Genomic DNA, 13,879 nt, shown 5'->3' with positions numbered 1-13,879 from the left:
TAAATATTGACCTGGTTTACAGAAAGTAAGTGAAGAGATGTTAATATTTTATTGCTGTTGATAAAGCACAGGAGGTAAAAACAAAATAATCATTGGACAAAAACAGAATTTGAGCTTTATTGTTTTTTTTTTTGCAGAATGTATGTGTACAAATTGTTTGACCTTTAAAAATTCTAATGGTTGTTATTAGTTTGTGAGCAATTATTCTGCATAATATGGCACATCTTATCATCAGCTGTCCATTTGTTTCAGGAAGTAAGTATGAACTGTTGATTCTACTACTTATATAACTAATGTTCTTGTTTATAAATCCAGAGGGTAATACATAGTCTATTCACATTGTCTCTGTATGCCTCTCTAACATGTTTTTCAGTGGGTAAGTAATTGTAAAATTTATGAAATAATTTTAAGCTAACTCAATTTTTTATATGAAACCATCATTTCTTAGTCTGTAAGTTGTTCTTCTATTGACTATTATCTCTTCTGGTAACTCATTGTTATTATATGCTTTGACTTATTTCAGAGAGTCAGCTTTCTTGCATTTTACTTTGCACACTTCTAAAACACATACTCTTGCGATAATTTTTTTAGGGGGTGGGTTGGCATTTCTTTTACTCTACACTCTTCTAAAGATACATGCTCTGGCTATTATTTTACAGAAAGTGAGTTGGCCTGGTTTCTAATGTGCACTCTTCTGGTGACACTGGCCTGTCTTGTTTCAGACGGTGAGTTGGCCTGGTTTTTAATGTGCATTCTTCTGGTGACACAAACTGTGGCCTGTCTTGTTTCAGGTGGTGAGTTGACCTGGTTTCTAATGTGCACTCTTCTGGTGACACTGGCCTGTCTTGTTTCAGGATGTGAGTTGGCCTGTTTTTGATGTGCACTCTTCTGGTGACACTGGCCTGTCTTCTTTAGCTGGTGAGTTGGCCTGGTTTCTAATGTGTACTCTTCTGGTGACACTGGCCTGTTTTGTTTCAGCATGTGAGTTGGCCTGGTTTTTGATGTGCACTCTTCTGGTGACACTGGCCTGTCTTCTTTTAGCTGGTGAGTTGGCCTGGTTTCTAATGTGCACTCTTCTGGTGACACTGGCCTGTTTTGTTTCAGAGGGTGAGTTGGCCTGGTTTCTGATGTGCATTCTTCTGGTGACACTGGCCTGTCTTGTTTCAGATGTGAGTTGGCCTGTTTTTGATGTGCACTCTTCTGGTGACACTGGCCTGTCTTCTTTCAGAAGGTGAGTTGGCCTGGTTTTTAATGTGCACTCTTCTGGTGACACTGGCCTGTTTTGTTTCAGTATGTGAGTTGGCCTGGTTTTTGATGTGCACTCTTCTGGTGACACTGGCCTGTTTTCTTTTAGGGGGTGAGTTGGCCTGGTTTTTGATGTGCACTCTTCTGGTGACACTGGCCTGTTTTGTTTCAGATGGTGAGTTGGCCTGGTTTCTGATGTGCATTCTTCTGGTGACACTGGCCTGTCTTCTTTTAGCTGGTGAGTTGGCCTGGTTTCTAATGTGCACTCTTCTGGTGACACTGGCGTGTTTTGTTTCAGAAGGTGAGTTGGCCTGTTTTTTGATGTGCACTCTTCTGGTGACACTGGCCTGTCTTGTTTCAGTATGTGAGTTGGCCTGTTTTTCAATGTGCACTCTTCTGGTGACACTGGCCTGTTTTGTTTCAGGGGGTGAGTTGGCCTGTTTTTTGATGTGCACTCTTTTGGTGACACTGGCCTGTCTTCTTTTAGCTGGTGAGTTGGCCTGGTTTCTAATGTGCAGTCTTCTGGTGACACTGGCCTGTTTTGTTTCAGCCGGTGAGTTGGCCTGTTTTTTTGATGTGCACTCTTCTGGTGACACTGGCCTGTCTTCTTTCAGGATGTGAGTTGGCCTGTTTTTTGATGTGCACTCTTCTGGTGACACTGGCCTGTCTTGTTTCAGTATGTGAGTTGGCCTGGTTTCTAATGTGCACTCTTCTGGTGACACTGGCCTGTTTTGTTTCAGCCGGTGAGTTGGCCTGTTTTTTTGATGTGCACTCTTCTGGTGACACTGGCCTGTTTTGTTTCAGAAGGTGAGTTGTCTTCTTTTAGCGTGAGTTGGCCTGGTTTCTAATGTGCACTCTTCTGGTGACACTGGCCTGTCTTCTTTTAGCCGGTGAGTTGGCCTGATTTCTAATGTGCATTCTTCTGGTGACACTGGCCTGTTATGTTTCAGTATGTGAGTTGGCCTGTTTTTTGATGTGCACTCTTCTGGTGACACTGGCCTGTCTTCTTTTAGCCAGTGAGTTGGCCTGGTTTCTAATGTGCACTCTTCTGGTGATACTGGCCTGTTTTGTTTCAGATGGTGAGTTGGCCTGTTTTTTGATGTGCACTCTTCTGGTGACACTGGCCTCTTTTGTTTCAGCCGGTGAGTTCGCCTGGTTTTTGATGTGCACTCTTCTGGTGACACTGGCCTGTCTTCATTTAGCTGGTAAGTTGGCCTGGTTTCTAATGTGCACTCTTCTGGTGACACTGGCCTGTCTTTATTTAGCTGGTGAGTTAGCCTCGTTTCTAATGTGCACTCTTCTGGTGACACTGGCCTGTCTTGTTTCAGTATGTGAGTTGGCCTGTTTTTTGATGTGCACTCTTCTGGTGACACAAACTGTGGCCTGTCTTGTTTCAGGAGGTGAGTTGGCCTGTTTTTTGATGTGCACTCTTCTGGTGACACTGGCCTGTCTTCTTTCAGAGGGTGAGTTGGCCTGGTTTTCAATGTGCACTCTTCTGGTGATACTGGCCTGTCTTCTTTTAGCTGGTGAGTTGGCCTGGTTTCTAATGTGCACTCTTCTGGTGACACTGGCCTGTTTTGTTTCAGAATGTGAGTTGGCCTGCTTTTTATTGTGACTAATTATGATAACAATATTTTGGTGCTTACTCCTCAGGGGGTGAGCTGCCTTCCTCTTGGTCATGAGTTACTCTTGTCACACATTATCTTTCTTAGTATGTAAGTTGTTTGTTTTTCACTATATATGTTTCGAGTAATCCATTTTTGACATTTCCTTTTCAGTCAGTGTGTTGTCTATATTCTTATTCCAATCAATTCCACTCACCCCTTTCTTGCACTCATTTCTTGCATTTATAGAAAGTATGTGGTCTCTTCTTTATATCTTGTAAGTTTTATTTTTTAGCCTTCCTTTTTTAATCCACATGTATTCAATCATTGTTCTTTCTCAGGTAATTAATTCTCAATCAATAATTTTCAAGGGGGTCAGTAAAATTTCAGCACCAAATAGACCAATTTTATGACCTCTCAGCTTTCCTTTCTTCTAGACAGTAGGTTGCCTATTTACTGTCATTTCTATCTCTTTGATATATGCTTTTTTTGACTCAGATTGTATGTTTTTACTTCCTGTTATACAAGAATGCTCATGTTTTGTAGCTTGTATGTCTTCAATCTGTTTCCAGCTTTCCACTTTCAACTCCTCCTTTTATTAGAAAGTATGAAGTTATCTGCATTATTTCACTGGATCCCTTATTTTAGATATAGTGGGCAAGTCAACTCCTTTTTTATCATCTTAGAATCTTTCATAGATTCTCCTATTTTTAGAGGGTAAGTTTTCTTTCTTTCTTTCTTTCTTGCTTTCACTTCTCACCTGATATTCATCTTCAATGTATAGAAAGAGACAACACTATCCAACTCCTAATAGGCTTGTTTTTGTGCAAAATGTCAAGTTTTGTATGTGTAGTTTTCTGCTCTATTCCTTCTTATTCACCATCTCCATTCCCCTTAGTGGTTGATACATCCTCTATACCTATGATTACTCCAACATCTCTATAATTGAGTGATGTATACACTGCTGCTCAGTTTCAGTTTTTCCTTATTGAGGGGTAGGTGAAGTACTGGTTGCTGAGAATACCACCCTACAGCATTGTGGACTTGATAAAATCAAAATTCTCAATGGATTGTTCTGCACAACAAAAAGAAAGACCTCTCTTTAATGATAACCATGAGTCAGTGTGTTGAAAGAGAATAGAGTACAGCCTATCTTCTTGATAGATAGTCTATCAAAATGCTACTGGAAGTTGAACAACTGGTCAATGTGGGACAATTCCTTGCATTTTAACCTGTATGTGCACTAAATTTATAGTATTTCTATGCTTTTTCATTTTATGGCCATTTGCATAAATGATGGCAGTAGGGCAAAAATAGAAATGCATTATATCTATAACAAACTCAGAAAAATTTGAGCATTTTCACTTCTTTCCTTTGTCTCATGCCCAACACTTGAAGGGAACCCAGCATAATTGCAACATCATGAACTTTCATGTGGCCAAAATCATAATCATCTAATACCTGACATAAGTAGAGAAGGTCAGTGAAAATGCAGACCTGGAGCTGAAAAATGGACAAACTTTGCTATTAGTATTCTAGATGTCAAGGTTACTTGAGAACACATTGTAAACACAACTCAGAGAAAAACTCACCATAGTTTTCACACAGACCCTATCCTGTTATACAATGGCTCAAAGGTGAGAACATCGACAAGATCTGTTATAGTGCCTTTGTCAACTTACCTCAGTCCATAAGGTAGCGGACAGCCATACCTCGCTAACGTCACGTGCCGAGCGTGACAGCCTCCAAAACGGTCAATTTTTTACAGATTGCTCTTCAATCTAGTTAGCACACAGTTTGTAGCTAATTGGGCCAGAACGTATTGTAGATATTAGTGTCAATTTATATTTGTGGGTAAAATTTTGGCGCAAAAGCAAAATCTCGAGAAGTAGATCCAAAAACGGCGCGTCGCCTCGCGTCAATATTGGCAATACGTCCGCGCGCCCTCCGTTATCTGTCCTAACCTCAACACACATGCCACCACTACGGAAGGCACTTGTTGCACGACTTGCAAGTATGGGGAAGGGCCCTGGAAAGAGAACAAATCCATGGGAAATGGATGAGAATTCGGTGAAGAGAAAAAAGCTCACAGGTGGTAAAAAGGTGAGGCTAAAGATCCATCTTAAATGTGTTCTGTCGCATTTAAGCTGTTTAGAATGGCGTTACGACAGATAAACCTTCAAAAAACGCGTCAGAAAACGCGTCGGCTGCACAGAAACAGAACATTGACGCGTCAGGGTTGGACCCCACATTACGGCCGTCTTCTGTGATGAACCAGGGTCAAAGTCAACAGGATTGCATTGACATGTTCCTTGGTTCCTTTCAATGCCAGATCCCTGTACCGCATACGGCGGACCTTATGGCACCCAGATATCAATCATTCCAGATCGAGAAACCTGTGTCAGAGTTTTTCACAGGTACCTACCCCTGGGATGAAAAGGATCAGGATGCCGACAAGGAAGAGGCCCATTCCCTGGATGTAGAGGATGAAGAAATAGGTGAAGATGCAGGTAAAATAGATCTTCGAGCTATTGGAAAATTTGAAATCACTCACATATTGTTTCATGAAGACCTCCCAGAAATGAAAGAAATTTGAGATGGGAAGCAACGCCAAGCCCCTACGTTAGACCAAGCCAGGGCCGCCCTGAAAGATTTGAAAGAGATTCTTGATCCCCCACGAAAAACAGGTGCTGGACACAAAGATCCCGGCCTGGATCTCTTCATCCGAAAAAAGGTGCAAGGCATGGTCAGCATGCTGAATTTTTACACAATCCCCCACTCACATACATACGGAAAATGGGGTGCATCTGCCCTCCAAGCTACTGTCTCTATGGGGAGAGGTCGTTATTGCGCGCGTCAACTTACCGCGCTGGTGCGGAAATTCCTGGATGATCGTACCTTTCTTCCGGTTAATCCCTATGGAGATTGGAACCAATCGATGCTCATTGATGAGGATTTATCCCTGGACATCAATTTGTATCTCCAGGAAATCGGAAAGGATGTCTCAGCAAAGAAGGTGGTCAGTTTTCTTGCTCGGGAAGAGGTGAAACAGAAACATGGCATTACCAAAGCGATTTCTGAACGGACGGCGCGTCGATACCTGAATGCGCTGGGTTACCGATTCCGCACTGCAAAGAAAGGTCAATATGCAGATGGTCATGAGCGCGAGGACGTTGTTTATTACCGGGACCACACTTTCTTACCACAATGGAAAGCGCTTGAAGCTCGAATGGAAAACTGGAGCAAAGAGAATGAGAAGGAACATGGTCCTCGACCTGATGGAAAAACAGTCATATCTTGGTTCAACGACGAATGCATATTCTATGCAAATGATCGTACGCCGCGTGGGTGGTACCACAAGGATTCCCCGGCAAAACCGTACACAAAAGGAGAGGGCGTGTCGTTGATGATTGGCGAGTTTGTGTCAGCCAAATTTGGTTGGCTCCAGTCGCCAGATGGGAAACAAAGCGCTCGCATAATCATGAAGCCAGGGAAGAATCGTGATGGATATATGACGGCAGATGACATCGTTAACCAAGCCAACCGTGCAATGGACATACTCACGGAGTGGTACCCTGAGTATGAGCACATTTTCATTTATGACAACGCGCCCACGCATCTGAAAAGACCGGATGGCTCGCTTTCGGCTCGTCGGATGCCAAAAAATATCCCAAAGGAAGGACATAACTGGGGGGTTGAAGTTACAAAGCGTGACAATACAGGAAATCTGGTTCACCTACCTGACGGAACAACTGCCAAGGAGAAAATCAAAATGGGTAATGCATGCTTTGCTGATGGGACTCCCCAAGCGCTGTATTTCCCAGAAGGTCATCCTCGCGCCAGCGTGTTCAAGGGAATGGCGTACATCTTGGAGGAGTGTGGACTTGTTAAGGAGTCGAAACTCCGTGCGGAATGCAAGAACTTCAAATGCGCTCCACCGGCTATTGATTGTTGTTGTCGCCGGGTTCTGTACAATCAACCCGATTTCACGCACATTCCCACTATTCTCGAAAACGCCTGCAACACTCGTGGATTCAGGTTGATATATCTTCCGAAATTTCACTGTGAATTAAATTTTATTGAGCAGTGCTGGGGCTATGCCAAGAGGATTTATCGCTTAAACCCGCCATCCTCGAAGGAAGAAGTTCTTGAAAAGTACGCGCTAGCTGCGCTTGATTCAATTTCTCTTGCACAAATGCGACGGTTTGTCTTATTTCCCTTCGAAAAAAAATTACCTAACAATAGAATCTTATAGCTTCTCTAATCGCTCTCAAAAATTTATGGATGCCTATGTTAAAGGTCTCAATGGCCGACAAGCAGCATGGGCAGCCAGGAAGTACAAGGGTCACCGAGTGCTTCCTGATAGCCTAATGGATGACCTTGAGAAGGCAAAAATCACTTGATCCTTCCCTCATTCTTGGTAACTATCATATTACTGACTTAATCTATCTCCTGGCAGCTTTCTTGATGACCAGCATAGCATACAGCTGTATATTTGGAACTCCTCTCTCAGATCTTGTTATTTTATTCCAGAAACTTGTATATACACTACTGATACTAATATGAACAAAATGTTCTTCTTGCTTTTACAGCTTTGGATTCCGTTGTCTTAATATCCATGTTTTCATTCAAGTTCACCCGTTTAGGACTGAAATGTCACCGAAATGTCACCTCACGTGACGTTAGCGAGGTATGGCTGTCCGCTACCTTACATTGATACCTTGTGCCATTTTCATCAACAATGAGTTTCATGTTGGAGACCTGAAGCAGGTAAGATAATTCCAAGTCAACACGATGAAATGAATGGCTGACAAAGCCCTGCAGGTGTGCAAGGGTACAGTGGGAGATAAAAGGGTTCTGACAGGCAGATTGGAATCAGATACTTGCTGCAAAGATGGATTGAAAGAAAATGCACACCAACTCAGAAGAATGTTGAAGTCTTATCCCAGCTTTAAGAAAAACAATCAGTTATTGATCATAATCCTCAAACACTTGAGTGAACCTCACCTTGAGGAGGCTAAGAATCTCCAATCAGGAGAGAACTCTAGGTGATGCACAAGTGTGTTGTGTGCAGCTAAATCTTGAGTAGCTTCTAGAGCTGCAAGCTTTGGTACCAATGTTGATATCCAGGATTTGAGAACAGTGACAGGCTCAATGATGGCCTTCTTCCTGTCATAAGGTCCAGGATGACTGGAAGATGTTGTCCTTCACCTGTATGGTTGAGCTGTGTCTCTCAAGGCAGATGTTAAGGCAGCCAGGCAATTCTGCATCTTCATGTTTTGGAAGGCCTTTTGCCACAACTGCTTCCTGGGGCTAATTGGGGATGCTTCAGGTGAGGGGCTGTCTTTCTCCATTGGGGGGTTTAGAGGTGCAGATGGTGGTGTGATGTGGGTGGGCTTCAGGGATTCTGTCAACTCTGGCAGGGAAATGCTAGACATCCCAAGTTAGGGTTTGATGGCTCCAAGTGGGAGGGAAGATGATTAGGGCTGCTGTTGCTAGTAGTAGGCACACCATTAGCTTCCAAATTGTTGCCTTCATTGTCTAATTTGCTCAAGGAGCAAATGTTCCTGAGCCATTTGTAGAGTGACAAGAGCACTGCCCAGATCTTCTCAATGTTGTGACTCAAAAATTTAATGACCATTTGAATCCAGCCCACCACTGGGGTCTGCACAAACTGTTCTATGCTCTCAATAAGCACATCACTGAGCCATTTCTAGCCACAATGTCGAGTGAATGTCCAGTGTTCTGATGCAAACCATGCAGAGACAGCTGTGAGGCCGAATGAGGTAATGGTAGTAAGCACAGTTGTGAGAGTAGCTGTTATGAAGGACTGCAAAGCCATCAAATGTTGATTGAGAAGAGTTAAAATCAGTATAACAGTAATGCTTACCTGATGTGAAGCATAAGCAAAACAGCAGAGTCCAATGGAGAAACAGGCAACTGACAGGACAATCATTTAATCCAAATCAAAACCCACCAGGGCACCTGATCCCCTGGTGAGCAGCTAACATGGGCCTGGCAAGCAACCAAAGATCTCATTCAGGCTGGGTGGCAAAATGGACTCACTACATTGCTTGTTTCCATGTGAGCCCCAGGAGGCTATTAACAGCTGCTGCAATGCTAAAGACCATTGATGCAAACCACATAGAGTTGACAGCATCAGAGACAGTGTTGTGTTCCAGCTGGTAAGAAAACTGCATAGTCAATGCCAGTCATAGCAGTCACTGCCAAGAAGAAGGTGGCAACTGTTGACAAATTCAATAAACTGTTTGCACCATGTTTCTGCACAAACCAAATAATTGGAACACCTACATGGCATCAGTGATCACAATAGATGTGCAGAGTGAAGGCAAAGGGGCTTACCAACATCAATGAACATGCAGAGAGATGAAGTTATGCCATCAATATGCTCACCCATTTCATCAGTGAGATCATATATGTATTGTATTATTTGTTGCACTGCAGGGTATCGGAATTGGCCTGCATATTCCTTGAGGCAAGACAACCAGTACAATGTAGCAGTAGAGAAGTTGTTTTCACAGAAGAAAAGGAAAAATCAGCACCATAAACCTTTAGATCACCTTCAAATGACAAGATCGAAGCATTGACAGCTTTGTCCGGAAACTCCAGAAACTCATTTAAGGTATCCAAAAATGCTGTCACCTCCCTCGCCAAGGCCTCCAGCTGTTCGGGAAAACACTCCAGGTCCAAATGTTCGGTCACAGCAGGCCTCAGAACGTGTAAGGGTGCTTTTCCCCTTCTTCGCCTACCACGCCTTGTGCGTCGTTCTGGTGCACGAAATTCCGTAATTGATTCGCGAGAAATGTGCGCAATTTTTTGCGGAAAAAGGTCAGCAGCATTCTCCTGATAGAGGTAAAGAATTTGAGCCAGACGTTCTCGAAGTCGGTAAGCAGAAGAAATAATCGCAACGGAGCTTCCCAGTCGACGAGCAGCATTGGCAAAGTTTCGAAGCTATTGTTGAGGTAAATTTGAAGTAAAAACAGCAAGATGGAGATGTGGGCCTGCCTCTTTATCAAGGTTATTGATGCTCCTATCGTGCAAACAATTTGTGAGGCTTTCGGCATCATGAGACGCGATGCACAAACCTTTCAAACTTATGAAATGCTTCTGCTCCCGCAGCCTGATGGTGCTCATCCACGCTAGCTGAGTTACAATGTCAATCGAGCAGGCTCCGCGGGATTTGCAGGATTCACACGTACGGACGTCTCTGTCGTCCTCGAAACTGGGTTGTTGGGTATATCTACGTCGTAGGGATCAGAACAGAAATAGAATAGAGAAAAGACTTACTTATTCTTTGGCCGTCGGAATCTTGCAGAAGCATCTCAACGAGACTAAGTATCGTTTCTCTGCGACTAGGGGACCGACGAGCAGCCTGAGAGGGGGTAGGGAAATCTGGGAAGGAGTCTGGTAGCTCGGCAGGAATTTTGTTGAGCGTCATTTTAGCGAGAAAATGTGAGTATCAGGGTTCAAGATCCTTTAAATAGCAAGCTTAGCGCAGCCAGTTCTTGTGAAAAGGAGGACGTATATCTGAACTGGGTCAGATTTGTGGTAGTTGTCAAGGTATAAAATCGTTGGACGTGAAAGAGGGGGCTGAGTGGTGTGGCCGAGGGTGCACACTAGAGAAGCTTGGAAGTTCGGAACAATTTCTGGGAGGCCGGACATGCTGCTTGCAACCTTTTGACGAAGGGTTGTGGCCAAGTGTTGGCTGTATTCGGCAACCTACATTGCATCATGTGGCCGTATCGCGAAGCCAAGGACGTCATTCTGCCAACATTCTGCACGACGACCAGCTACTCTCATCACTCTGAGCGTTTTTGCAAGCTCAACCGGCTACTTTGGGAGCTTCGACGAATTTGTGTCAGTGAGCGTCTTTATATTGCGACGGTGCGTAATTACGATCTTGACCGATCCAAATTCCACCATTACTAACTGCTTTGCTGGACTGCCAATTTTTTTTCTAACTACAGGAGACAGTTACATTGACCGTCGTCTACAACCATTGAAGTTGGGGCTGGAGTCCTTCGTTCACATCCACGTGGTTCCTCGCTCCAGACGCGCTCGCTGCTCTTGTTGTTGAGGTGGCCTGAAACAGTTATCAAGTGCATAAGGAACACCCCTTCGTAGGTCGCCTCGTTCCTTGTGCGTTTCTCTGAAACATCCTTACAAACGCCCACCAGTTTGCGATCTTCTACGCAATGGCCACCGCCACTCGTCCGAAGGCGCCCATACACACAAGATCAAGTCCACTGCTGTCTACCCATGTTCCCTCGCCTTTTCCTCATGAACAGCTTCGACAATTGCAGGCCGATGACTCTTTCGTTTCGGAGGATTTTTTTGTTTCGTCTGAAGAGCAAGTGGCAGAACCTCCACAAGCTGCAGAGTCCGAAAGCGACTCGCGTGGCATACCTGTGAGTTGCGAAGATTTCACTCCGAAGTTTCACTCATTTTGTGAAGGGCGACGTAATGCCTTCAATTGCGTTGGTTCAAAGGTCGTGCTTGATGACATTAAACAACTTGTTATCCGTCCCAACGGGGTGGAATCCCATTGTTCCCGACCGTCGACACTCCATGCCATCCAGCCCACACAATACCACATTTCCACAAGGCGAGGCTGAATCATCGTCCTCTGCCTTGCATACCCTTGTCATCAATCTTCGAAATCGTGGCAGGGACGATGAAATGATCGAGGCCCGTGATTCCGTCAATGATTCTGATCTCATCAATGAGCTTAAGACACGGGTGAAATCCATCTCATCTTCCTTGCAGCCCAGTGAAGCGATTCTTGCGAAATCTCTCGTCTCTTTACTGTCAAACCTCAACAGACTCTCTGTTATTCAATCAGGCATGCACCTAACCACTCTTGAAACGCCCGAGCCAGAGTCTTCCCGCCAATACGACGAACCCCCTCCAATTGATCATTTTGACGCACTCAAGCGTCAGCTTAATGAGTTGCAGACAGAACGTCTTGTCTCTCAGGGTGGAATGTCCACTCCGGGCATACCTACGACCCTTGAGGTCGAAGTTTCCTTGTTATGGACAAGAATCGATCAAGAGCTCGAAACCGTAGTCTCAATGTGCAAAGAGCATACGGAGAACCTTCCGAGATTTTTCCAAGATAATCTTCCCCCTCAATATGACTATGAGGACTTTGATTTGGAAAGTCCGCCCATTTACGAGCCTGGCGGTCGTAGCTCAATAGATGACGGCAAGGGTAAGACGGCACAATACCAGCCTTCGTCTAGCACACGTCAGAGCGACGAGAAGATGCGGTTAGACCTAGAGGCCATTGCAATGGCGATTGACAGACTCTACCTTGTTGCGCCGCAGCTTCACAATCAGCGAGTCGAGCTCAAATCTTCGAAGCTCGTTCAGATGGAGAAAGCTCGACAACAAGGCGTTTCGCGGAGTAGCAAAGGAAAGGAAAGGAAAGGGACGTGAAGGAGCTGGAGAACATTCTTGACCTTCTCGGGAAAGCTTCGGATAGGTCCCTCAAGGGTCAATCCGTTATTCTTGATGGTGGCATGCAGAGCAGACTAGAGAAGGCGAAACTTCGTGATGTAGCCAAGGTCAGTGATGCATTGATGATCCAATGCTTCTGATTCCCGATCTGATGCGTTTTTCTTATAGAGGGACGCGTTTGTTGAACAATTGGTTCGACACTCGGGTGCTGGTCGAATTTACGGCCAAGACGCGATACTGCATCCTCGTGTCAAAGATCCAGAGGCTCTTCTAAGTCTTCCTGAATTTATTCGAGAGGGCTTACCCCCAAACTCTGAACGACTGAAGGATCCAGAAACTCTTCTGACTTTACCAGAGTTCGTGAAAGAGCTGCCTCCAGTTAGGCAGGACGAAATCACGCTTCCTCCTATACCAACTACCAAATCGAAGAAGAGCAGGAGTCGAAGCTTATCTGCGCCTCCATTATCTTGGCTGCGACCATTGTCATCCTCGAAGTCTAATTCAAGCCAGGGTAGCAGCTCTGGTATCTCCAGTGTTCAGTTGCAGCCAAAGTTCGGAGATCAAAGTACCTGTCCGTAAATTTCTCGCCCCTCTCAAGGTTTACGACTGACATTCATATTCTAGCCTTTGATGTCGTATACGTTGCGGAGAACCACGAAAACTTGCAACATGTACTCGTTTTCTTCACGGTGACTGGCGCATACCCAGGCGTTGACTTGGAAGCCGAAGTATTGCCCCCGTTCCCTGAACACCCTTCAGAGGGAGGAGATCATCTCCTCATCAAATCCGGCCCCTACTGCTCGCTTCCGCTCATGCTCCCTGCTCGGACGACCCCAGGGAAGAAAGAAATCCAAGTTCAGAGTGGACACTACGAAATCAGACTCTCCACTTTACCCTCATCATCGTCCTCCGATACTGCAGAATCACCAACACCCCTGCTTGATGCTTCCCACCTTTCGTCGATGAATCCCACATCTTTCATTTGTGCCTCATGTTCCCTGCCTCTCATTCAATCCACAAAGATCGACCACTATCGCGATCTACCGTCGGAACATTGGGAAGAGCTAGTCGAGGCCTGGATGTGTCATACCGACCAGTCCCTTCACGAGCAAGTGGTTAAAACTGGCAAAACTGGGTTTTGGCCGGCTCCAGGTCAGGCACTCGTGGGAGGAAGCTATATCTTGTTCGACAACTCCGCGATGTCTACAAACAACCTATACCATGCGAAAGAAGCATCGGTACGTCCTACATTACTTTGCTTCATATTTTATAGTAGGTCGGATGACAAAGAAGACTGGCGTTGGTTGCCTACCAGCGACTGATGTATCCATTGTATGCCCCTTGCGATGCTATTGCTTTGGCAGAACTCGAAGCCCCTGGCAGGTTCTGGGTTTTGCTGGGGCTTTGGCTAGCTTGTGGATGTGCGTGGATGGATCAGCATACCGGTTGATACAACGCGTCCAAGATTGATTCTATTTCCTCGCTCAAACAACCCTCATGTATATAGAGGCTTCCGTCGTGAGAGCTACGCTTGAGGACACATCCTTCTC

The 13,879-nt window shown here is 45.0% G+C and overlaps 5 protein-coding genes across 5 annotated transcripts; 3 read left to right on the top strand and 2 right to left on the bottom strand.

Annotated features, from left to right (window-relative positions):
- Positions 1 to 5,679: 5,679 nt before the first annotated feature.
- Positions 5,680 to 7,252, top strand: LACBIDRAFT_306885 (uncharacterized protein; the record flags this gene model as incomplete). Its single annotated transcript, XM_001885624.1, has 2 exons — positions 5,680 to 7,052; positions 7,105 to 7,252. The coding sequence occupies 2 exons, from the start codon at positions 5,680 to 5,682 to the stop codon at positions 7,250 to 7,252; spliced, it is 1,521 nt and encodes a 506-aa protein (XP_001885659.1).
- A 518-nt stretch (positions 7,253 to 7,770) lies between these two features.
- Positions 7,771 to 8,287, bottom strand: LACBIDRAFT_306884 (uncharacterized protein; the record flags this gene model as incomplete). Its single annotated transcript, XM_001885547.1, has 3 exons — positions 7,771 to 7,798; positions 7,857 to 8,011; positions 8,138 to 8,287. 3 exons carry the CDS (start codon positions 8,285 to 8,287, stop codon positions 7,771 to 7,773), a joined length of 333 nt encoding a protein of 110 aa, XP_001885582.1.
- A 261-nt stretch (positions 8,288 to 8,548) lies between these two features.
- LACBIDRAFT_331253 (uncharacterized protein) lies at positions 8,549 to 10,308 on the bottom strand (the record flags this gene model as incomplete). The annotated part of the gene is made up of 9 exons (XM_001885546.1): positions 8,549 to 8,594; positions 8,740 to 8,789; positions 8,827 to 8,834; positions 8,916 to 9,043; positions 9,142 to 9,157; positions 9,213 to 9,329; positions 9,431 to 9,821; positions 10,070 to 10,110; positions 10,158 to 10,308. The coding sequence occupies 9 exons, from the start codon at positions 10,306 to 10,308 to the stop codon at positions 8,549 to 8,551; spliced, it is 948 nt and encodes a 315-aa protein (XP_001885581.1).
- Positions 10,309 to 11,065: 757 nt separating this feature from the next.
- On the top strand, positions 11,066 to 12,308 carry LACBIDRAFT_306881 (uncharacterized protein; the record flags this gene model as incomplete). The annotated part of the gene is made up of 2 exons (XM_001885623.1): positions 11,066 to 11,278; positions 11,325 to 12,308. 2 exons carry the CDS (start codon positions 11,066 to 11,068, stop codon positions 12,306 to 12,308), a joined length of 1,197 nt encoding a protein of 398 aa, XP_001885658.1.
- An 83-nt stretch (positions 12,309 to 12,391) lies between these two features.
- On the top strand, positions 12,392 to 13,651 carry LACBIDRAFT_306880 (uncharacterized protein; the record flags this gene model as incomplete). The annotated part of the gene is made up of 3 exons (XM_001885622.1): positions 12,392 to 12,436; positions 12,498 to 12,900; positions 12,954 to 13,651. 3 exons carry the CDS (start codon positions 12,392 to 12,394, stop codon positions 13,649 to 13,651), a joined length of 1,146 nt encoding a protein of 381 aa, XP_001885657.1.
- Positions 13,652 to 13,879: the final 228 nt, after the last annotated feature.

This window comes from Laccaria bicolor, genomic scaffold, assembly GCF_000143565.1.
Source record: "Laccaria bicolor S238N-H82 LACBIscaffold_32 genomic scaffold, whole genome shotgun sequence".
NCBI lineage: Eukaryota > Fungi > Basidiomycota > Agaricomycetes > Agaricales > Hydnangiaceae > Laccaria > Laccaria bicolor.
The sequence above is the reverse complement of the archived record's forward strand: the minus strand, read 5'-3'. Positions and strand labels throughout refer to the sequence as shown.